This window comes from Sebastes umbrosus, chromosome 7 (genome assembly GCF_015220745.1).
Source record: "Sebastes umbrosus isolate fSebUmb1 chromosome 7, fSebUmb1.pri, whole genome shotgun sequence".
Taxonomy (NCBI): domain Eukaryota; kingdom Metazoa; phylum Chordata; class Actinopteri; order Perciformes; family Sebastidae; genus Sebastes; species Sebastes umbrosus.
This window is the reverse complement of record NC_051275.1, coordinates 28,868,163-28,892,696: the sequence shown is the minus strand read 5'-3', so window position 1 is coordinate 28,892,696 and position 24,534 is coordinate 28,868,163. Positions and strand designations below refer to the sequence as shown.

Sequence of the window (24,534 nt, the reverse complement as noted above, 5' to 3'; positions counted from 1 at the left end):
TGAGCCACAGCCGCCCCAATTACATAAAATGGAAAATCAATGAAGTTTGATTCTTGGTCTCTGGCTGAGATCTGTTGTTCTTACTGACAGAGAGAAGGATGAGAGGAAACTGACACTCATAAAGAGAACGAGGTTCTCTCCCTTTCTCTGTGTGTGTGTGTGTGTGTAAGCGCACATATGCGTCCATTAAAGTTTTGGTGACGCAATTTCTGTAACGTATAGCCTATAGTGCACCATCACCACCAACACCACCACCACCCTCCCCTTCGACGCTTCAAATATAGTCAAATATTTCTCACTGAAGCTTCGAAGCCCAAAAATAGTATTAAGGACAGCCCTACAAGACTCTCTGCATTTCATGCCTCTAAACTTCAGTAGAAACTCAGTCATACTGGATCATGGGGTGGTCACTCCAGGGAGGCAGGTTGGAGAGTTTCTCCTCAGTGGCTGTTTCTATGGGCCAGCCCCAGGCCTTTAAGAACCCAGCCAGGTTCATCCCCACAGTCTGGGAGAAAGTCTCAGCATACAGGTTCATCTTTGCGGTCTTGTCCCTTGGAAATGTGCTCATCTCGTGGTAGGCAGCAAACACCTTCTTAAAGGCATCCCAGCCAAACTTCTCCTGGAGCTACATGGACGGAGACAGAGGTCGAGAAAACGTGAACAGGAATATTAATAAGATCTAAATGCGATTGTAAACGGGCAAAGAGTTTAGCCAACTCTGACTATATAGAGAGTTTCTCTACAGGATATAGTTTCTCTACAGGATGTGATATACAGTAACTCTCTCTCACCTGCAAGTATGTCTCCAGGGCCGTCCAAAGGGTCCAAGTGCGGAGGTTCCTGCCCTCCGTAACATACTTCTCTGCTCGACTGTTTCGTTTTGCTAAAGCCAAAGCTGGATGAGCCTGCATAGAACAAGATTAAATGATAACATTGTTAAACAATGTAATCTAAGGGAAAAGCCAAATACTTTTCTCAACAAACAAGTTGTGTTTTGTGACTTCTATTGATATGAAAACATGTCACAATACATGTTAAGATCAGGCTTTTCTAGTCATTGGTCTCAGTTGTTCTGTCAAAAAAATATAACCGATTTACTCCACCTTTGCTCTGTCGATCCCCAGCACCTCTTCGTGCACATACACTGACCACAGGTTGCAGGTACACTCTGTGGTGTGTGGTGGGAACTCCCAGCAGCCTCTCTGTTGGTTGTGTCCCAGTTCATGGACAGGCCCCCACTGGTCTTTACAAGCAGAGTCAGTGCTGAGTAGCTGAGATGCTGTTGGCTTGTGTGTCATGATAGGATAACCAGAATGCATGAAACCTGGATAGAGTAAACAGTCCTTTTAAGAGAAGTTGACATGTATGGTGGGTCACTGTGATGAGCTCAACGCCATACAAGTGCATCCAAAGAAAGCAAAGTAAAAAAAATGCATATCTCACTTTTTGGCTTGTGCTGTTGTAAAAGTTCTCAATCAATAAGTAATTTTCACTGAGAAAATCTTTAGCCAATACCACAACATTATTTTTTTTTTAAATTTCAAAAGTTCCTGCTGAGCAAACATTCACATACTGCACCACAGCCGAGCTCACTTACCGACAGAAATCTGCACATCAGTTACAAAACGTTCTTTGCGTGAAAACTTCTGTGGTTTCGCAGCAAGATCGGCGACACCCCTCATTATGTTATCCCAGAATACCGCCAACTCATCGGGGTGATCCAGGTCTCGAACAGTGTTTGATGGTACAGTAAGGATGACGTTTTCAAACTCAAACTCTGCCCAGGGTGAAGGAGCTGTGCGCAGCGTCAACCAATCAGCAAGTGTTGTTTCACCTGAAGAGAAGAAAGAAGTATACAGTGGAAACTGAATTTGTGTTGTTTTGATCTTTGACAACATTCACCATAATTGGTAGAGTATAAAAAAGTATTGTCTTTTCAATGACTATTACTCGTTCTACCAAATTAACTGCCTTTCACATTACCTGCCTTGCCTCTGCTTTTAAATCTTCACCATTGTATCAGAACTCTTAAACACATATACCAGCGTCGCCCGCCACTGACTCACCAGATTTATAGTAAGGTGCAGATACAGCCATCTCCACCGTGACCTCCACCCCCTCCACATGTGTTTTGGGTGGAGCCACCAGGTAGATGAGTCCCCCCCACAGGTTCGACACCTGTATCTTCTCTGAGGTTACAGGGAATCGCATATGAACACGCGGTGCTCTCTTCAACACTTGAAACCTCAGGTAGTCTGTTTGACAGCCTATCTGGATCTGAGAAAGACATGGAATATGTGTTGCTGCTTTATGAATGACTGCATGAAAAGTACAGTATACTTTGTTCTATAGTTACATGTATGAGTCAAACGATGTACAGCTGGCTGGCTGGCTAGATAGATAGACAATAGGGGTGTAAAATCTAACCGATACGTGTCCTAGATATGGCTATATCGATACAAAACTCTGAATCCGACTCAAATTTTGACGGGAATGGGTCAAAAATCAATATATTCATCATAAACGGAAGCAGAATATTCTGTCAGATGGATTTTCTCTCTTTTTTCAATAAATTTTGACTTTTGGACTTCGGACGATAACAATCGGTGAGCGATTGAAACGTAACCCATTTCAGCCTTCTATCTTCAGTATCTCACTTGACCTTAATAACTCTGACTTGATTTTATGAACTGCACCTTCCATCCTTTGCTGACAATCTCTGCTGGCACGACAATGTCAGTCTTCATACCAGGTGAGAGGTAGAGACCTGTACTCATCCACTCCGCTGCTCCTGACACACATACACACACAATATCAGCATATTATTGCAATGCAAAAGCACAAAAATTACTGCAATATATATTCAGTTGTGCACACAAATTATGCCAACGGAAAAATCACAGTTATGCAAATACAGTATATTACTTATAATTATAATTGCATCATGCATTTGTCGACAAGAGTGAGGTCTGACCTGCTGTGTCAGCATTAATCTTGACCTTGTGGTTATAGACCACTGGCATCACGGGGATGTCCTTGATGAAGTAAGGCAGGAGGGCATCAGGATCTGGGCAAACCTTATATACATCTGTCCCCACACTGAGGAGTAGGTGGTCTTTGGGAGTCTTCACAGGGGAGCTGTCACTCACCTTGAAAATGAATGATGAATATTATAAAAGAGATTGCTCACAGTGCGTGCAGCTAATATCCAAACTGAAAAGCCTTTCTCTTTTCTCACAAACTAACACCAATCACAAAGTCATTCACTGCCCACCTGTGGCATGCCCGACTCCTTGATGATGTCGGTGAGTGAGGACACCACTTGTGTGTAGGAGGGATGGTCATGAGCCTTCATGCTCAAGTACCTGGTACAGTCCCCACCCAGTTTTTTAAGGCATTCCTCCTCTTGCTCTGTAAGCTCCTCCCCCTGGGTGACATGACCACCGAAGCGGTGTAGAAGGTGGCGGAAGTGGTAGGTGTTTTTGACGGCCTTGTAGGAACCTGACCCAAGTGTCTTCCCCAGCAGGCTCAAGCCCATTTTGTTGATGATCTTGTTTCCTGAAAGACAAGAAACTTGACTTGATCTATGTGTTGCATGGTTTAAAGCATTATGAATAGGGGTTGACAGTTATGTTTGTGCAGGTCTGTTATGTCATAAAACAATAGTCAACCTTCTTTTTTTAGATTTGCCTTCACCAGAGTGTCTAGTCAATCTTGTCTGTGCATATTCTTTTAATGGTAATGCATGAAAACACAGAGGCACCGCAGTGCTTCCCCTAGCACCAATAGGAAGCGTCGCGCTGCAGCGTATCATGAGTATTTTTACACTGCATTATGACACATGGCGACAGGGGCGTTTTCTATCACGAGGGATCGCCTCGCTTCCCAGCATTGGGCGCTTGATGGGCTGCCACTAGGCACTAGGCACCTGACTGGACGAACGCTTTCCCTCGTTGGCTGCTGCTTCCTGTTTTTAAACCGGAACAAACATGGCGGCTCGTTTGGAAACTTTATTCTCTTATATCACGACAATAGTTCACCGAAATGTTTCTGAAAACATTTTAAGTGAGAAATAAGCCATGCAGTTGCTAAATCTGTTGAGTTGTGCCGCATACCCCTGATTTGCATAAAGTAGCCTAGACCTCAACTTTATGCAAATGAGGAGCGGCCAACGTGACACCCCGTCTCTTGAATCGCGCTGCCACACTACCAGAATGCATTGGACAGCTGCTTTCATAGACAATGAATGGGAAGCGTGAAAAGGATGGAGGCTGTGGACATGTACTTTTACAGCGCATTTCCACCAGATCCGGTGACGGAAGGCGTCTCAACGCAGTGCTCCAAATGGACACACACACCACTATTTATCTTTTAACAAACATCTAAAATTTTATGCCCTCAATCATGTGTCAATGTTTCCCTGTGGTATCGAAAATGGTTTTAAATATTGATATTTATCAAGGTATTGTATCGAAGTTATAAATTCTACTATCGTGACAATACTACTCTCCGTGCAACAAACAGAAGCACATGGCTAATTATTATGCAGAATGATATCATCAGACTTTCCTGTCTAGTGGCCTTGAATGCCATCTTGCCTTTGCCATGGTAGGAAAAAACCATAGCTCGGGATATTTCTCAACCTCAACAACTAGTCTCTCATCCATCTGTCAATGAGTGCCAACGCACGCCTAGCCGCCGTCGGTGTGGAGGGTGTACATAGAAAATAATATTGTCGTTTGACAAGTGCTGTACAATACGTCCAATGGTAACATTTGTTTAATATTATACATGGTCCCCTACATATGAAATAAATAAATATGTTATATTATCATGTGTGAAATTGGCAGCAGCACATTATCATACCTGCGAAATCTTTCATTGGGTTTAGATTACGGTGTGTCTGTGCCCAGTACCAGCAATGTCCACCAATCAGCAGGCCTCCTCCCTCTGCCACAAAGTTTTGGATTTCCTCCACCTGTTTATCGCTGTACGCGTTACACACAAATACACTCAGGTCTTCCCTGAAGTTCGTCTTCTCGCAATTAATCTCTGACTTGCTGAAGAGGTCAAGGGCTTTGTGGAGACCAGGAATGACGCCAACAACCCCATTCCGGCCGTCATCCAACCAACGAATGGCGTTGTTCCAAAATGGAGCCAGTGTCTGTGAAGGTTTATCAAAAAAAGAAAGTAGTTTGTTAATGTTGTTCACAGAAAACACAATTGGCAGATTAAGCACATATAAAAGAAAGCACTATTTAAGTGAGACCTCTTTTCAGGAGTAGTTCACAGATTTGGCAAAAGTGGCGTCATACGAACAAATTTCTTTCAGCTTGAAGGACAGGACTGAGACATATGGGGAGACTACTTGGAATACATTATTAAAGTGGACAGATCTTGAAGTAAAGTACACACCATCACACAATACTCGCATACACACTTTTTATGTGTCTGAGAATTAATTGGTTGCTTGTAAATTAGATTACATCATGGTGCAGATTAATGTAGGAATATGCATTTGATTTGTGTTTCTTTCGTATTTCATTTATTATTATTATACTATTTATTTTATTTTAAATATTATTATTTTGCATATAGGAGTCATTTGATTTGTTGACCAAAATGTGACAAAACTTATTTTAAAAAATCAATAAAATACTATTTACAAAAAAAGAAAACACTATTACAAATTCAGACCCCACCTCTCGTTGCAGAAGTCCTTCATGTGAGATCACAATAACCCGTCCCTGCCCATAGTAGGCTCCTGCCAAGAACGCTCGTCCATCCTCGGTGGTACCAATGGGGAAGGCTAGTGGGCCGTGGACCAGAATCTCAGAAGTTGTTGCCCTACTGAGGTCAAACTCGGACACCCCCTGGAGTAAGAACTCCAAGTCGTCCTCAAAATCCTTACCGGTTCTGAATTTGAAAGGGGGAAGAGGAGAGAGAGATGCCAAATATGAGAGACTGTTTTCAAAAAGTGAATGAATCAATGCTGATCCTAGTGTTGGCTTCTCCTGCCTCAGCCTCCAAACCGCAGCCGGAGGGAACAGGGGAGACACCAGAGCTTTGGTCGGAGACGATAACGTTTCTCGCTGCGGAGCCCCGTCACTTCACAAGACAAGAGAAACCTCTGTTGGTCTGGAGGAGCTGCAGCAGTTATTTCTGCACAAACGTCCACTGTATATTCACTAGATATTCTCAGAGCTAAACTAACTCTTCTGCAGTGTGTAGTGTGCGCGCATGCACGTGAGGTGGAGCGAGCTGAGTGAAGGCAGGCAGGCAGAGGAGCAGAGGAGCAGAGTACAGCAGAGACTCCGGCAATGGAGACCAAAGCTACGGTCTCCCCCGCGTCCTCCGACCGCGGCCAACACTGTTTAACAGACGGGCTTCACTAGATATAACTTTGTGGTTTTGGTGCTTTCGTGTAGTTTGTGTTGGAGTCTTGTCTGAACAGCGTAGCCACATGCGAGCGCGCATGGGACACCGACCCGGATTGACTTACACGTGTAAGAAGTTACAAACAGTCCCTTTAAATAGCCCTCAATTAAATCATTATGTCCTAAAAGTTGTAAAATGAACTAATAGCCAAATCCATCATTATGAACGTGCATCAGACATGGATGTATAAAGAGAACAACATATCTGGTTCTGCCAGCTTCCTGCTAGCTGTATGTGGCTGTAATAATGGATATATTGGTTGTAATTCATCACTTTTATACGAAGCTCCCCTAGGAGAACATTTTTATTAACTCGTAAAAAATATATATATAAAAAATATACACTTACTCTACAGCCATCCAGGAGGCTGGGATCTGAGGTTGGACAGGCAGGCACTCTACCTCACCCTGATGCTCAGAGAAGTAGATCCCTGCCACACCAGAGACCTTGTTCCCTTCAAACTGAAGCAGCGTGCACAACTCAGGGTGCTCTGCAGCCCAGGTGCACGCCTGCCCCGCTATCAGCACTCCTCCTCCAGCTTTCAGAAACGCCACCAGGTCCTTAACGTCTGGACCCACGCTGTAGGCATCTGCCACATACACACCAACTCCCTGATTCTCACTAAAGGACCCCACAACTGTGACCTGGAAGCTGGATTGGCTGAGGTTATCAGCGACTGCCATGACGTCATTGTGGATCCCCACAGACAGGTTGTCAGATCCATCTCCTCTCAGCCAGGTCAGAGCGTTCTCTACCAGAGCAGGAAAGGCGGTCAGGTAGCCCTCATGACCCAGGACCACGATCCTTCCACGGCCGTACAGAGAGGCTGCCATCAGGACCTGGCCTCGGCTGTTCATTACTAAAGGAAAGGCGTTGTCGCCATTCAGCACCAGGTCACTGGGAATATGGGGGCCACAGATGTCCAGGTCTTTCAAGCCTTCCATCAGGGACACGTAGGCCTCTTCATAGTGGTTTTGGATGGGCTGGTTCGACATGATGAGATGGATCGATGCTCTGAAGATGGGATAAAGAGAACTGTGGATGGGAAAAGAAAGCTGTGCTCAAATGTAAATTGCGTTAGCACAGGTTTAACAATTACAAGGATGGATGTTGTGTCTGTGCTGTGGGAAAAGAAAGAGAGCTGAAAGAGATTAAAAATACATTTTTCACATCATCTAACAACAAAATCTCAAATTCAACTTCAGAAACAAAAAGTGAATTCAGTAGCAAAGTATGAATTACCAAAAGTCTGCTGATTTTCATCACAAATAAAAACAACATAAAGCAAAAAGGGAAGTTTTTACCTGAAGTTAAGTTGGCTTTCCTCCAAGAACACAGAAGAGAAGAGTCGATATAAATAAGAAGAAGAGCAGGAGGGACTATTTAAGTGAAAGTGTAAAGGCATAAGAGGAGGGACTTCAGCGAGAACAACCCAACGCCTGCAGTTACAAGGGGATTAACAAAAAGGTCACTCTTCAAAGAACAGCATCTTCAAAGGATGAATCTTGTTCATCCAGTCAGTCAGTATTAGTAGTTACTGACACTTTAACGATAACATGTTGGGTGTGTCGCAGTTATGTATTTCCCACAAAACTTACATCATTACACATTTCTAATGTGATATCGCCACAAAAGAATCCCCAAATCCATGGCATCAAGTCAGATATCAACCCAGCACTCAAAGCATCAAGTAACCCCATGATTTAGTTTATGAAGTCCAACCTATAAAGGTCACATATCAACTATACAAACTAAACTAATTAACTAAGCAAATCCACAACAATGCCTACGATTGATCATAATAGTATTATTTTTAGTGCAAAAAACACTCAAAAGAAGAAGAACCTCCTATACCCCTTCTTCCGGCGCTCTTGCTCGGGCCATGCCCATCTTTGAACTCAACCTTCATTTTGATCTCAATTACACACCTGTAAAAGTTTCGTGACTGCATTTTGCACGATTGTGATGCTATCGCAGTGACACAATCTGTCCACAGACATATAAACAACTGGCAAAAGTACTCAAAACCACCTGTGCGGTAGTTCCTGCTACAGTCAGTGTCTCCAGGAACATATTTTGCCATGATGACAAAAAAAACCTGCTCTTCCTGTCCAAACACACAAAAACCTGCTGTTCCTATCTTGAAGCATAGTAGTAGTACTACAGTAGTCTATGTACTACAACTCTTCTTACACTGTTTGACACCAACCACCATATTACTGTGTACTCTACTGATTTAAAAAGGTAATTGAGCTGTTTTACAACATGTATTTAGTTCCATATGACAGTGTTGTAGTCAAGACCACCTAAACTGAGACCAAGTCAAAACCAAAACCAGACCAGTGCCAGTACTGCTGTTATTTTAGGTAGCCACATTTTATTACCGAAGATTTAGCCGACATCTCCTCCCAGACAGCCACAGCTTCTTCTCCTGTCTCCTGTGTTCATTTTCTTAGAGTGTGTGAAGGGTGGCAGGGAGGCTTGACGGCCGTTAACAGTAACAAACCACAGTAATGATGATAACATTGCGCAGACAATTTAGTGATATCCCCACAGTTGTGGTCTTGACCAGTCTTGAAATAAAACCCTCTTTGTCCAAGACCGAGTAAAAATACAGTCAATTCCGAGACCGATACCTTCAAAACGTGGTCTTGAGACTGGTCAAGACTGTTACAGAGCTAGTGCTAAGTGATAAGGACTGAGATGGTGGATTGAGGCAGATATGAAGCAGTTACATGTGAGAGTTGAACGCAGCGGAGGTATGAATGCTGCATTTCAACACTTGGCTTGTTTGCATTTCTTTAAACCAATCTCAAGCCTCTCAGACGACGCTAAGTCCAGGATGTAGTGACTGTGCCTGTGAGGGCTGTTGGTTAGGACCCAGATGCAGACACAGACACAGCTGGATGGTGGTTGAAAAGCAGGTGGATTTATTATAATAAAGGTGGTGAGGGTGCTGGAGAAGGCAGGGGACAGGCAGGCTGCTGAGCAGGGTGGAGTGGCTGGAGGAATGAGCTGAGGCGGCGTGAGGATGGCTCGATGGGAGGCTGGCACAACTGGTAGGCAGAAAAATCTGGCGAGGACTGGCAGGAAAGCTGGTGTTCTTGTACTGTGGGTTGATTAGGTGATTGTTGACAGGTGCAGAGTGCAGAGTGGAGAGTGAGACCAGGTGCCTGATGAGGAAGCCGCGCCCCTGCCACACCCACAGGCAGGGGAGGGGGAGACCCAGGGGAAGCAGAACACCGGAAAACTACTGGAGTCAAGGCCAGAGCCGTGACAGTGCCCTTGCAAAACAGCTAGCGGAGATAGCAGTATGGGAGGAGAGAGTTTTCTAACTCCCTCAAGAGCAAATCCACAGCAATGCCTGCTATTGAGCATAATAGTATTATTTTTGGTGTTTTATTTGAAGACAAAAAGCTGGACCTAATGATGAATGTTTTACTAATTTTAGCCAAATTCTTTATTCATAAGGCAAATTCTTTAAGACCCCGCCCATCTTCATGTTATGTTATGATTTAATGATTTATTCTGCTTACTTTTGATTTATTGACTTTTTTATTGTCTGTGTAAATGTTTCATGTCTAATGTGATATCTGCTAATTTTTGAGGATAACTTTGTAATTGTAATGATTGCCTTATTATATGTAAATTCATCTTGTGGATAATAATTAAAAAGACTTTAAAGAATGAACCCAAATTCTAAAGCTCAATGTTAGAGTCTCTTGTTTTGGTTAGTTTGAGTCTACTTCTCCGGCTTGTCTTTTGCAGTGTCGTATGTTTTATGTTTGTCTTCACATTGATCACTTATATTGCACTATTTGCAATGCACTATAAACAAATACAAAGGAAAAAAACAGGGAAACAAAGCGCATAAAACACTCAAAACAAGAAGAACTAGAGACCAATCTTGCGATGGAATATCACACCAACCACGACACCAAGCAACGACACTCCTTCTTCCACAACCCTTGCGCGGACCACGTCCATCTTTGAAGTCGACCTTCATTTGACCTCAACTACACATCTGTAAAGTTTCATGATTGCATCTTGCATCAGTGTCCACGTAAGGGGATAATGTACAGTGCTACTGTTCATTGTTGTGAAAGAATGCCCGAGGGTGGACCCCAGGCTTCGTATCGGGGTCAACCCCTCCACTCCGCATTAGGGTGCGGCATCGCCCTGAAGGGGATTCCTTCACAGCAATGACCCGCTAGCTGTACATTATCCCGCTAATTACACGGCTATTTACTGAAGAAACCAATATTTTCACACAGAAACGGTCCGCCAGAGTCCGACATAGGGGCTGCGCCCATAGCAACGGTCTGTTATAGAGAAATTACAGACAGCAGAACGCCGTGACTGACCAATCAGAATCAAGTATTCAACACAGCTGTGTAATAAAGACATATAAACACCTGGCAAAGTACTCAAAACCATCTGTGTGGTAGTTCCAGTCAGTGTCTCCAGGAATACATTTTCCCATGATGACTCTCACACACACACACAGGTTCACACGGTGAAAACATCACCAGCGTCGCTGAGGCGGCTGATAACAACTTGCTCTTCCTGTCTTGGAGCACAGTGGTAGTACTACAGTAGTCTATGTACTAGTCTATGCCATATGGTGTATTTGACCATGTATTTTACACCAATGCATCCCTTACTTACCTCCTCATTCAAGAACAAACAAATGAATACAAATAAGTTCGCAGAGAGGAGAATTAAATGTTTATTAGAGTCTTTTCCATTGACAATAAAGGCAAATATTGTAGTGAAGTTAAAGACATGTGACATCTTATAAAGCATGACTATCGTTACTGAATAATATTAAGATGGAGCATTAGAGCAAATGATGTACCGGGGAAAGATGCAGCTTACTAATTCACACAATACACATTCACACATCCATAAGAGAAATAGTGTTATTATAAGCCTTAAAGATAATCCATTTTTCTTCCTATAAAGTATTTGAACTAATACTGTGAAATCAGATAACTTCCTAATGTGTACAGCACAGGTAACAGTGCTAGTGTTAAGTACTAGAGACAGGAGGAATGAGGCAGATATGAAGCAGCTACATGTGAGAGCAGACCGCAGCGGAGGCATTAATGCTGCATTTCAACACTCTCGCTTGTTTGTATGTCTTTAAATCAGAGGTCGGCAACCTTTACTATCAAAAGAGACATTTTTGGCCAAAAAAAATCTGTCTGGAGCAGCAAAACATATTTGAGCCTTGTCATGAATGCAGTGAGGACCCAAGTGCAAATGAATGGCAGGACATTGAAGGATAGTCCTGAGCTCCTGCTGTCTTTTCAGCAAATGCAGTGTGCTTGTTCTAGAAATGTCTTTCAATTACTTTTTTTGTTGTTTGCCAATTTCTCGCCACAGAAAGCAAACAAATCTGTCCACGCACTATTAAATTCTCTATTTTCCTCTGAGACTTTTCTTTTTTTTGGATTTGGAAGCCTACTGTTTTTTATTCAATGTATATGCTACAAACTCAATCCTCTTAGACGGCACTAAGTCCAGGATGCAGCGACCGAGTCCTTGCAAAACAGCTAGCGGAGATAGCAGTAAGGGAGGAGAGATTTTTCTAACTATATATAGTATATGGTCAACTATGTAACTCCTGTCTCTTTTTAAAAATATTTAAATAAATATGGTAAAAACACAACAACAAAGGAAAGAAAGTCAGTTAATTGAATTGCCCAATAAATACTCAATGTCAGGAATATGGTACTCATTGAACCCATCACTCCGCACTTTTTAAATCAGTAGAAGTTCAGCCATACTGGACCATGGGGTGGTCACTCCAGGGAGGCAGGTTGGAGAGTTTCTCCTCAGTGGCTGTTTCTATGGGCCAGCCCCAGGCCTTAAAGAACCCAGCCAGGTTCATCCCCACAGTCTGGGAGAAAGTCTCAGCATACAGGTTCATCTTTCCGTCGTTGTTATTTGGAAAGTTGGTCATCTTGTGGTAGGCACCAAACACCTTCTTAAAGGCATCCCAGCCAAACTTATCCTGGAGCTGCATGGAAGGAGGCAGAGGTCGAGGAAAATGTGAACAGGACTATTAATAACGTCAAAATTGGGCTTTAAACATCTGAGACCCACAATAGACTTTTCTTTTTTTTTTTTTTAATCTTTTTTGGGGGGTACAGGGGGTCTTTAGGGGGAGATAGCAGGTCAACACTATATGTCACATAGAAGTGGTGTACATCATCTGAAAGCTGGGAACCTGAAGATTAATTTGAGATTCAGCTCAGCACTGTGTGTCAAATTGTTCTTGTCATAAATCTGTAATAAACATGAAAAACATAAAATAAGTTGTAAAAGTGTATAGAACATTATGATGGAGGTATATGATGGTCATCCCTATGCTCTTTTATGTCTCATAAGTTGTTGCAGCAATTTTTGGGTTGATACCATTTGTTACACAGATTTGTTGCTAAATTTAACCCATTTTTTACCGCTCGAGAATTGATAAAAATAATCAAAGATTCCTCCAAAACATCACATCAAGACACAAAGACCTTGAGGAACACCATAGAAAAGGTTTCAAACAGCTTTGACATTTGGAGATTTCTGCAAGAATTGCATTTTTCAATGATTGGATGGCGAGCACTTCTGTTTTGGAAACGGCTCAGAAACCCCCTTATTGTTAACGTACCTAGGGAAGCTAGTGATTCTCTCTCACCTGCATGTATGTCTCCAAGGCCACCCACATGCTCCAGTCGCTGAGTTTCCTGCCCCCCTTAACATACTCCTGAGCTCGACCTTTTCGCTTTTCTGAAGCCATAGCTGGATGAGCCTGCATTGAACAAGATGAAATGATAGTTAAACAATGTGATCCAAGTGAAAAGCCAAATACTTTTCTCAACAAAGACGTTTGTGACGTCTATTGATATGAAAACGTGTCACATCTTAAGACTTTACTCCACCTTTGCTCTGTCGATCCCCAGCACCTCTTCATGCACATACACCGACCACAGGTTGCAGGTACACTCTGTGGTGTGTGGTGGGAACTCCCAGCAGCCTCTCTGTTGGTTGTGTCCCAGTTCATGGATGAACCCCCATATGCCTTTTTTCCTAGCACCGTCAGCATTGACCAGGTCAGCTGCTGTGGCTTTTTGTGCCATGATAGGATAACCTGCATGCATCCAACCTGGATGGAGCCAAAATCAGAAAAACAAACGGTGTTATAGCAACAAATCTTCAGGGTTTCATATCTATGGTAGAGAAACATTATATATTATGGTTATGGTCATATTGAACATTGTTAAACTCTTCACAGTCACTGTATTGTCGGGGGATAGTGAATAAAAGGGTTAAGCTTTTACATGCAACAGACATGAAGTTATAAAGTCTAGCCTAGGTTCTCAGATACTGTGATTTGCTTAATACAACATCACTGAATTCACGATAAACTATTCACCTGAACAGTTTATGATGTTGTGAATGGTATCATTGTAAACACTGGCCATCAAAACATAGCGGTAGACATCACCTTTTCTGTGTCATCATGTTTGGTTAAGGAGATATGATGCAAAATACATAATTTGGTTATGTTGGGGAGTGAAATGTCCGCCATGGCTGCCACGAGGCGTTTTTGTGATGGCTCCATATCTGAAAATGTTCAGGGCCCCAAACTGTTCAAGTGTACCAAGTTTAAAAAAATTTAAACAGGCATACAGTGTCCAAGCCAAACACACGTACCATGGGAAATCTGCACATCTGCTACAAAGCGTTCTTTGCGAGGAAATTTATGTGGTTTGACAGCCAGATCAGCGATGCCCCTCATCAGCTCATCCCAAAGTGCTGCCAACAGATCGGGGCGATCCAGGTCTCGAACAGCGACTGACGGTACAGTGAGGATGATGTTGTCAAACTCCAGCTCTGCCCAGGGTGAAGGAGCTGTGCGCAGCAGCGACCAATCAGCTGCTGTTGTCACACCTGAAGAGAAGAAAAGGGATGAATGTATTCAAAATACATACATGGATCCCAAAACAATATTCATCGTTACACACCCTATATACTACACCATTTACCCCCACACATCAGCAGACATAGATACCACAGTTTCACCCACCACTGACTCACCAGATTTATAGTAAGGTGCAGGTACAGCCATCTGCACCGTGGCCTCCACCCCCTCCAGTTGTGTGTTGGGTGGAGCCACCAGGTAGATGAGTCCCCCCCACAGATACGACACCTGCATCATCTCTGAGGTTACAGGATATCGCTCATGAACACACGGCGCTCTCTTCAACTCTCCAGCCTTCAGGTAGTCTGTTTGACAACCTATCTGGACCTGAGGAAGACATATTGATTGTAAGTTTAGTTTGTACTATAAATAAGTGGGTGTTTATGGTAATGACCGCAGTACATTCAAAGACTGAATGACTTGTACTATCTGCCACAAAGCAGTTTCCTTCTCTTAATTTTGCTGCAGCCATGGGGTAAGGTTAGCTTCGATGTTGGGGGTTGGGCCTGATGCCTCTGCAGGGGATTAACTGAGTTCAACCCCATGAACACTATCTAATAAAGTTTCACAAATTAAAATGTATTTGAGTTTGGGTGGATACATGGAAACTTCATCTTGCACTTGGTAGGTCTGCCATGAGTAAAACTAGACCTACAAACAACTACACAGCACTGTCTAGTTTCCACTGGACTGGAAGGGTAAACATTGTAATCTGTGAAGTGTAACTAAAGCTGTCAGATAAATGCAGTGGGGTAGAGAAGTATAATATTTCCCTCTGAATGCAGTGGAGTAGAACTATAAAGTAGCATAAAATGGAAATACTCAAGTAAAGTACAAGTACCTTAAATTTTTACTTAAGAGCTAGTACTTGAGTACATCGTACGTTGTTACATCCCACCACTGTCGATAGTCTTGTAACAAAGGTCTACGTTTGGCCCACGCTCCCCTTGGGATGAAAACAAAGCGATAAAAATGACTGGAACCCAACATATACCGGTAGTCCTTTTCATTCTATGTACTGATTGTGTTGTTTAACCCTTCAACTTATCAACGTATTAGATCCGTCATACACATACAGGTACACACATGAAATTTGACCTCTGCATTTAACCATATCAGTAGTAACTGTCAAAGCATCATTCAGCGATTTACCACACTGACAGTGAATATTCATGTATCGTATGTGCTTCAATTTAGCTGTGAAAGCCTCAGTTAATCCGCTATACACCAGCTTTTCTGCATTTTCCTGTTTCTCTCCATATGTGACAGAGCATTTCTTACCCCAAGGAGGGGGCGCGGCTTTGGTAATGACACGACGCCGGTCTGATCTATACCTGGGATGGGCTGAAACTCCGCCCGGGGGGCACAACATTAACAGAATCACAATAAACTCCATTTCGCACCTTCCATCCCTTGTTGACAGTCGCTGCTGGCATGGCAACGTAGGTCTTCATTCCAGGAGAGAGATAGAGACCTGTACTGATCCACTCATCCCCTCCTGACACACACACACACACACACAGCAGCAGCAAAGATTATACTCATACTCATTTACATGTATAATATTTTACATTTACATTTCACCGTCTTAACAGTGAGGTCTGTAGATTAATGCAATGTAATGATACAAACATTACTGCAACATATTGAATTCAGTTGTGCACACAAATTATGTCAGTGAAAAACAATGAATCACAAGTGTGCACATTCTGTAGGTCTAACTTGAAGCAGTTCACAAGAGTGAGGTCTGACCTGCTGTGTCAACATTAATCTGGATCTTGTGGTTATAGACGACTGGCATCAAGGGGTTATCCTTGATGAGGTAGGGCAGGAGGGCATCAGGATTTGGGCAAACCTTATACACCTCGGGCCCCACATTGAGGAGTAGGTGGTCTTTGGGACACTTCACAGGACAGCTGTCACACACCTTGAGAGAAAGTGAATGATCAAAGACGTTCCTGTAACACGTCTGACTGGATGTCAGCTTTGTAGCATTATATTGGAATGAGCTTTCATGTTATTTTTGTCTCACCTGAGGCATGCCTGACTTCATCACGATGTCAGTGAGAGTGGACACAACCTGTGTATAGGAGGGGCAGTCATAAGCCTCCATGTGCAAGTAGGTGGCACAGTCATGGCCCAGCTTTTTAAGGCCTTCCTCCTCATGCTTGCTAAGTTTCTTCCCCTGGGTGACATGACCGGCGAAGCGGTGCAGAAGGTGGCGGAAGTGGTAGGTATCTTTGACGGCCTGGCTGGGCACAGGGGCCTTGTGTAAACCCGCACTGACTGTTGTCCCCAACAGGCTCAAGCCCATCGGGTTCAGGATCTTATTCCCTGAAAGACAGAACAATTTTCACATAAACAGCCTGAACCCAAAAACATCACTAGTTCCTGGGCCTTTTGCAGACCACTCTCCTCTTTCTTTACCAGCCGATTAGACTGTTGTTGTTAAATAGGCGTTATCAGTCGCTATAAGCCCCATAGATATGGGTCAATAGGGGGGCTACTACGCCCACTAGTAGGTTGTATCATCTATTCACGTGGTAGATCACCGAAAGAAGGAATAAAAGAACACGACAGCGACCTCTAGCGGCCGTAGTAATTATGACAGGAGCAGAAGTGGAAGTCAGGCGCTGTAGTATAGATAGCGTGAAACACCATAAGGATGGGAAGTCAGGGACGATGGATGGGACACACTTGACAAATCTCCCTTAAAGGTACATTTGCAACAGATAAAAAAATGTGTTTATAGTCATTTAGCCTGACACCCCTGCACTAATTCAGTCCATTGTTTTCTTAGAAGCATATTTCCATGTTTATCTCAGGCAGTTGAATTTATCCAACTTTAGTCCCCTACTTGGTTTCCCTGTGCTTTATTTGTATGTACATCCATGTAGTGATTCTGTAGAACCTGGAAAATCCTCCGTGTCCTGATTGTTCCTGAGCCTGAGTTACATGTTTGCCAGGGTCTGTTTGTTTTGAACATGTCTGTGCAGCAGCCCATTTTATAAGCTATATTTTGAACCCCATACTATACCTCTTCCTTTATTTCTGTGTATCATCCTGTACTAAATACTGCTTTTATTACTGCAAATGTGTTTCTCACTTAACAATGTGGAATTCATTGTGTGGGGATGTACCTGTAGTACTTGAAATACGCTTCACATGCACATATATTATCACGGGATAAACAGGGCACTGGTGGTGTATTATCATACCTGCAAAATCTGTTAATTCGTTTTGCCCGTTGTGTGTCTGTTTCCAGTACCAGGCGTGTCCACCAATTAGCAGGCCTCCTCCCTCTGCCACAAACTCTCGGATTTTCTCCGCATGTTTATCGCTGTACGCGTTACACACGTGCACACTCAGGTCTTCCCTGAAGTCTGTCTTCTCACACCGTAACCCGCAGTTGCTGAGAACATTGATTTTAACATTTGGCGCTACACCAACGACCCCCTGCCGACCTTCATCCAGCCAGTGAATGGCATTCTTCCAAAACGGAGCCAGTGTCTGCGGTAAAGGAAGATATTACAAGAAAGGCAGAGGTTTGTTAATCACATAAAAAGATTTCTTCATCTCATTATTTAGCACACTGAAGACATCCAACTGTTGGTGGCGAGAAGTTAATATCTAAACAAAATAAATAGGCAAAGTAATCAGATTTACTGTCTAAATGAGGTCATATACTATCTATCTTTTCTACCTTTTAAGGCAGCCGCTAATTTTCATTATCGATTAATATGGCGATTATTTTCTAGATTAATCGATTAATTGGTTTCGTCTATAAAATGTCAGAAAATAGTAAAAAAATGTCCATCCCAGTTTCTTAAAGTCCATGGTGATGTTTTTAAATGTCTTGTTTTGTCAGTCTAAAACCCAAAGATATTCACTTTAAACTATCTGAAACAATCCAAACCAAATCATCTCAAAACAAAAAGAAAATTATATAAAATATTGGAACGAAACCACCAAATCACAAAGTAAATTAGAATTCTATTTGACCCTAAACAGAGAGTACACGGTGGTCAGGTACTCTGCCACCGTGACTGATAGTAAACTTAGAAAGACGTTGACAATGTACATTTATATATATTTGAATTATTGTATATATATTTGAATTTGAATTTGAATATTCGCTTTAATAATCTAATATGATATATTTGAGAGGCTGAAAATAGCTGTCATTTTTGCATGACAAATTACGGTAACACTTCATTTTACAGGTTCGCAAATTTCATGGAAATTAGGTGATAATTAGTAAGTAGGCTTTAGAAGGGAGGTGGAAAACCAAAACTAATAGAAGACTCTTCTGATCAGGCGAAAATCTCACTATTGTGTGACTTATTGTCTACACAAATGTAACCTGGTAGCTGATGTAATGATTCAAGGAGTTTTTTAAAGAAATTTCAAAGAAGTTATTTGCTAATTATTATCTATTTATCATCAGGCATGGAAATACAGCATTTCAATTAACTTTGTATTCTTTTCCTGAAAATGTATTAAATAAATTACAGCTAATTAAGCTATTGGGAAAGAATGGAATATAATTATTAAATAATGTTTATAATAAAGTAATTTTTTATAAATGTTCAGGTAAATATTGGGGTAATTTTAAATAGGTTACTTGCTAATTATCACCTAATTACCATGAAATTTGCGGAACCTGTAAAATGAGGTGTTACCCAAATTAAATTTAAAGATTAGCAAAATAGTTTGCGATTATTATTTTTCTGTCAATAGACTAATCGATTAGTCGAGCAATCATCGTTGCAGCTCTAATACCTTTTAAATGTAGACTACATGAGCTGATTCTCATCATGTGCTCAATTTGACTTATGAAGGCAGAAATTAAAAAAGGAGTGAGATTACTGTGAACTCTACCTCTCGTCCCAGAAGTCCTTCATGTGAGATCACAATGACTCGTCCCTGCCCATAGTAGGCTCCTGCCAGGAATGCCTGTCCAGTGCTCGTGGTCCCGATGGGAAAGGCTAGCGGGCCGTGGACCAGAACCTCAGAAGCTACTGTCCCACCCTGGAGGTCAAAGTCTGAAACCCCCTGGAGTAAGAACTCCAAGTCGTCCTCAAAATCCTTTCCGATTCTGTATTTGAAAGGGAGAAGAGGAGAGAGAGAGAGAGAGATGCCAACTATGTGGGTAAGTCTGTCGATTAAGAGTATCAACCACATTTTTAAAATCTTTTTTTTCTTAACCTCTTAAAGTTATTGATAACATTTTTATGTAGACAAATATCTTTTAAAAAAATAATATATCCACAGAGCCTTTAAAAAGGTGCCGAATAAAAGAAAAAATGATTATGATTGTGAATTAATCATTTCAAAAATGTTTTGTTTATCTCTATGGAAGATATCTGACATTGGATTCCCAATTCTAACAAAGCTTGTGAGCTGATAGTAAAACAACGTTGGTATCACGTGGTATCTCTGGGTCGTCAGTTACTGTGGAAAAAAACGGATAAGATTGACTTGATGTCAATCTCAGCCGCGTCGCGTCGGGGTGCGGCATCATTTCACAACAATGACCGGCTCGCTGTACATTATCCCTTACATATTATATACTAGATGGTGTTTCAGATTAAACTTTGCAATAAAAGAGAAGTAGAGTATACACTTACACTACAGCCATCCAGGAGGATGGGATCGTTGGGTAGACCGGCACGCACTCTTTCTCACCGTGATGGTCAGAGAAGTAGATCCCTGCCACACCAGACACCTTGTTCCCTACAAAGTGAAGCAGCGTGTTGACCTTAGGGTTCGATCCAGCCCAGCTCCACGCCTGCCCCGCTATCAGCACTCCTCCTCCAGCTTTCAGAAACGCCACCAGGTCCTTCACGTCTGGACCCACGCTGTAGGCATTTGTCACATACACACCAACACTCTGATTGTGACTAAAGCCCCCCACAACTGTTACCTGGAAGCTGGATTTGCTGAGGTTGTCAGCGACTGCCTTGACGTTATTGTGGATCCCCACAGACAGGTTGTCAGATCCATCTCCTCTCAGCCAGGTCAGAGCGTTCTCTACCAGAGCAGGAAAGGCGGTCAGGTAGCCCTCATGACCCAGGACCACGATCCTTCCACGGCCGTACAGAGAGGCTGCCATCAGGACCTGGCCTCGGCTGTTCATTGCTAAAGGAAAGGCATGGTCTCCAATCAGCACCAGGTCACTGGGAACACAGGGGCTACGGAAGTCCAGCTCTTTCAAGCCTCTCATCAGGGACATGTAAGCCTTTTCATGGTGGTTATGGATTGGCTGGTTGGCCATGGTGAAAAGGATCGATGATCTGAAGGTTGAATGAAGAGGAGGGAGAGCAGAATAGCAAAAAAGATGTAAGTCAGATGTAAGATGCACCTAGATGTATGTTGTGTCAGTTGGTTGTACTGAGGGAAAGAGCTGACAGAGATAAAAACAATGTACCACTGATGGCTAATGTGTTACACTTATCATATACAGTATACCATATGCACATATGTCTACCAATCAAATTACAACAACAAAATGTCTATGTACAATTCGTTCAGAGACCAAATGTTAATCAGCTGCTCTCCACCTGGTGCCACTGAGGCCCAAAAGTTCACAGTTTTTCATTACAACCAAACACTACATAAAAGCACAAAGTGATTTTATTTTACCTGAAAGTCAAGTTGTGTCTCTGCTTGTATTATCAGTTTTCCCGACAGGCAATCCGCCAAAGACACTATCTGACAGGAGAGAAGAGGGAATATAAATGAGAGCGAGAGCAGGATTGAGTATTTCAGGGGAAATGACAACAGGAGGAGGGACTTCGATGGCACAACCCAGTGGCAGGCTATAAATGGTGCTGGACCAACAAAGGATTATCTTATCCGGAGATCGAACATCAGTGGATACAATGGATGACAATACCTGTCTGTCAAAATTGTCAGTGTGTAAATATTTCACCGCTTACACATGTGGTTTTGGACGGAGACACGCCCTGCATGAGACTGTTATACCGGCTAATCCTGTTTGTGTAAGTCAGTATGTAGATGTTGAGATACGTGTTTTGTTTCTTAAAGAAAATAACTATTTAAACAATGATAGTTCAAGTGTATCAATCTTTTGTTTTTGAAACACCAGCATCCTGTATTTAAGTGCCTGTGTCTGTGTTGTGGAAGCCTATCTAGGTGTCCCACTTTACAAGGGACTGCACAGCATTTTTATCTCTTGTCCCACGTCCCACATATTGAGACAATGTCCCACATTTTCATTGGCTCTAGTTTTCAAAAATCAAACCACTGCAGGACAGACGCTTTTTTAAAAATCTGGCTTTTATCCAGTGGCTGTGAAGAAAGCAGGGAAGGCTGTCATCACGGGGCTGGGTTTCCTGTCAAACTGAGCACACGTGGGTCAAGTGCAGGTTAAAACTTCACCGTCTTTGCTATGTTACACAAATTGCGAGTCACTGCAAAGTCACAAGCTCTGCAGATTTAGGTGGAATATGATGGAAACTACCACAAAGAAAAGGAAGAGCAGCTACAACTAAGACTGTGAAACTACTTATAAGTATTTATGAGCCGGTGGAAGGCGATTCTCAGAGATTTTTAGTGAAATTTGCGAGTTATTTTTCAATTTCACACAGGGGGAACATGACATGAAGCGACACAGTTCATGTGAGTCTCACAAGAAACGTGTGGCTCAAAAAGAGATGTGTCGATCTATAGATGTATTCAGGCAAAGCATAGAGATGTTACAAGATGAGGAGCAGAATAGAAATGTTTATTACTTAGGTTTGATAGACATATCAAAATTGTAGACTACCTCTCAGCCTTCGTAACGTGTCCCACATTGTCCCACACTAACCCACTCTTTGTCCCACACTAACCTACTCTTTGTCCCACAGTAATCCTTCTTGTTTTCCCACATTAACATACTCGTTGTCCCACACTAACATACTTTTTGTCTTATATTAACATACTCTTTGTCCCACACTAACATACTATTTGTCCCACATTGACATACTCTTTGTCCCACATTAACATACTTTTTGTCCCACATTAACATACTATTTGTCCCAAACTAACATACTCTTTGTCCCACATTGACATACTCTTTGTCCCACATTAACATATCTTTGTCCCACACTAACATACTATTTGTCCCACATTGACATACTCTTTGTCCCACATTAACATACTCTTTGTCCCACACTAACATACTTTTTGTCCCACACTAACATACTATTTGTCCCAAACTAACATACTCTTTGTCCCACATTGACATACTCTTTGTCCCACATTAACATATCTTTGTCCCACACTAACATACTCTTTGTCCCACATTTTTACTCTTTGTCCCACATTTTTACTCTTTGTCCGACATTAACATATACACTAACATACTCTTTGTCCCACATTAACACACTCTTTGTCCCACATTAACATACACACTAACATACTCTTTGTCCCACATTAACATACACACTAACATACTCTTTGTCCCACATTTTTACTCTTTGTCCCACATTTTTACTCTTTGTCCGACATTAACATATACACTAACATACTCTTTGTCCCACATTAACACACTCTTTGTCCCACATTAACACACTCTTTGTCCCACACTAACATACTCTTTGTCCCACACTAACATACTCTTTGTCCCACACTAACATACTCTTTGTCCCACACTAACATACTCTTTGTCCCACATTTTTACTCTTTGTCCCACATTTTTACTCTTTGTCCGACATTAACATATACACTAACATACTCTTTGTCCCACACTAACATACTCTTTGTCCCACATTAACACACTCTTTGTCCCACATTAACATATACACTAACATACTCTTTGTCCCACATTGACATACTCTTTGTCCCACATTAACATATCTTTGTCCCACACTAACATACTATTTGTCCCACATTGACATACTCTTTGTCCCACATTAACATACTCTTTGTCCCACACTAACATACTTTTTGTCCCACACTAACATACTATTTGTCCCAAACTAACATACTCTTTGTCCCACATTGACATACTCTTTGTCCCACATTAACATATCTTTGTCCCACACTAACATACTCTTTGTCCCACATTTTTACTCTTTGTCCCACATTTTTACTCTTTGTCCGACATTAACATATACACTAACATACTCTTTGTCCCACATTAACACACTCTTTGTCCCACATTAACATACACACTAACATACTCTTTGTCCCACATTAACATACACACTAACATACTCTTTGTCCCACATTTTTACTCTTTGTCCCACATTTTTACTCTTTGTCCGACATTAACATATACACTAACATACTCTTTGTCCCACATTAACACACTCTTTGTCCCACATTAACACACTCTTTGTCCCACACTAACATACTCTTTGTCCCACACTAACATACTCTTTGTCCCACACTAACATACTCTTTGTCCCACACTAACATACTCTTTGTCCCACATTTTTACTCTTTGTCCCACATTTTTACTCTTTGTCCGACATTAACATATACACTAACATACTCTTTGTCCCACACTAACATACTCTTTGTCCCACATTAACACACTCTTTGTCCCACATTAACATATACACTAACATACTCTTTGTCCCACATTAACACACTCTTTGTCCCACATTAACATACACACTAACATACTCTTTGTCCCACACTAACATACTCTTTGTCCCACATTAACACACTCTTTGTCCCACATTAACATATACACTAACATACTCTTTGTCCCACATTAACACACTCTTTGTCCCACATTAACATACACACTAACATACTCTTTGTCCCACATTAACACACTCTTTGTCCCACATTAACATATACACTAACATACTCTTTGTCCCACATTAACACACTCTTTGTCCCACATTAACACACTCTTTGTCCCACATTAACATACTTTTTGTCCCACACTAACACACTCTTCGTCCCAAGTTTGGTTTGTTGGGATCTTGTCACCCTATCCCTATCCTATTTTTTTTTTTTTTTAGACAATTAACACATTGAAACATGTAAATTATGAATAAAAAGTTATAAAACAATGTGAATATAACGTGCAGCCTACTGTAATATATATTTTAAACATCTTTTATGATGCCTCTAAAATAAAATCAAAGATA

At 41.9% G+C, this 24,534-nt stretch overlaps 2 protein-coding genes and 1 long non-coding RNA gene across 5 annotated transcripts in view; 2 read left to right on the top strand and 1 right to left on the bottom strand.

The window, feature by feature from the left end:
* Window positions 1-367: 367 nt before the first annotated feature.
* Window positions 368-24,534, bottom strand: part of LOC119491853 (TRPM8 channel-associated factor homolog) — a 24,512-nt gene continuing 345 nt past the window's right edge. Inside the window, exons 2-13 of one of the 3 annotated variants that reach the window (XM_037776106.1) lie at window positions 21,065-21,133; window positions 20,050-20,715; window positions 19,301-19,517; window positions 17,638-17,929; window positions 16,452-16,753; window positions 16,172-16,346; window positions 15,823-15,917; window positions 14,536-14,746; window positions 14,152-14,388; window positions 13,377-13,600; window positions 13,133-13,246; window positions 368-625 (exon numbers count right to left, since the gene is read on the bottom strand). In XM_037776106.1, coding sequence (XP_037632034.1) covers window positions 383-625; window positions 13,133-13,246; window positions 13,377-13,600; window positions 14,152-14,388; window positions 14,536-14,746; window positions 15,823-15,917; window positions 16,172-16,346; window positions 16,452-16,753; window positions 17,638-17,929; window positions 19,301-19,517; window positions 20,050-20,696 — 2,757 coding nt within the window. In that variant the 5' untranslated portion in view covers window positions 20,697-20,715; window positions 21,065-21,133 and the 3' untranslated portion in view covers window positions 368-382. Of the gene's footprint in view, window positions 626-11,908; window positions 12,464-13,132; window positions 13,247-13,376; window positions 13,601-14,151; window positions 14,389-14,535; window positions 14,747-15,822; window positions 15,918-16,171; window positions 16,347-16,451; window positions 16,754-17,637; window positions 17,930-19,300; window positions 19,518-20,049; window positions 20,716-21,064; window positions 21,134-24,534 lie in introns of those variants that run through there. The other 2 variants (XM_037776104.1, XM_037776105.1) reach the window with 2 other exon arrangements.
* Window positions 19,443-24,534, top strand: part of LOC119491864 (polynucleotide kinase 3'-phosphatase) — a 17,917-nt gene continuing 12,825 nt past the window's right edge. Inside the window, exon 1 of the mRNA XM_037776122.1 lies at window positions 19,443-19,571. Within this exon, the coding sequence (XP_037632050.1) occupies window positions 19,557-19,571 (15 nt within the window). The 5' untranslated portion in view covers window positions 19,443-19,556. The remainder of the gene's footprint in view (window positions 19,572-24,534) is intronic.
* On the top strand, window positions 20,623-21,481 carry LOC119491898. Its single transcript, XR_005207670.1, has 2 exons — window positions 20,623-20,761; window positions 21,101-21,481. It is a non-coding gene; the product is annotated as an uncharacterized LOC119491898 (long non-coding RNA).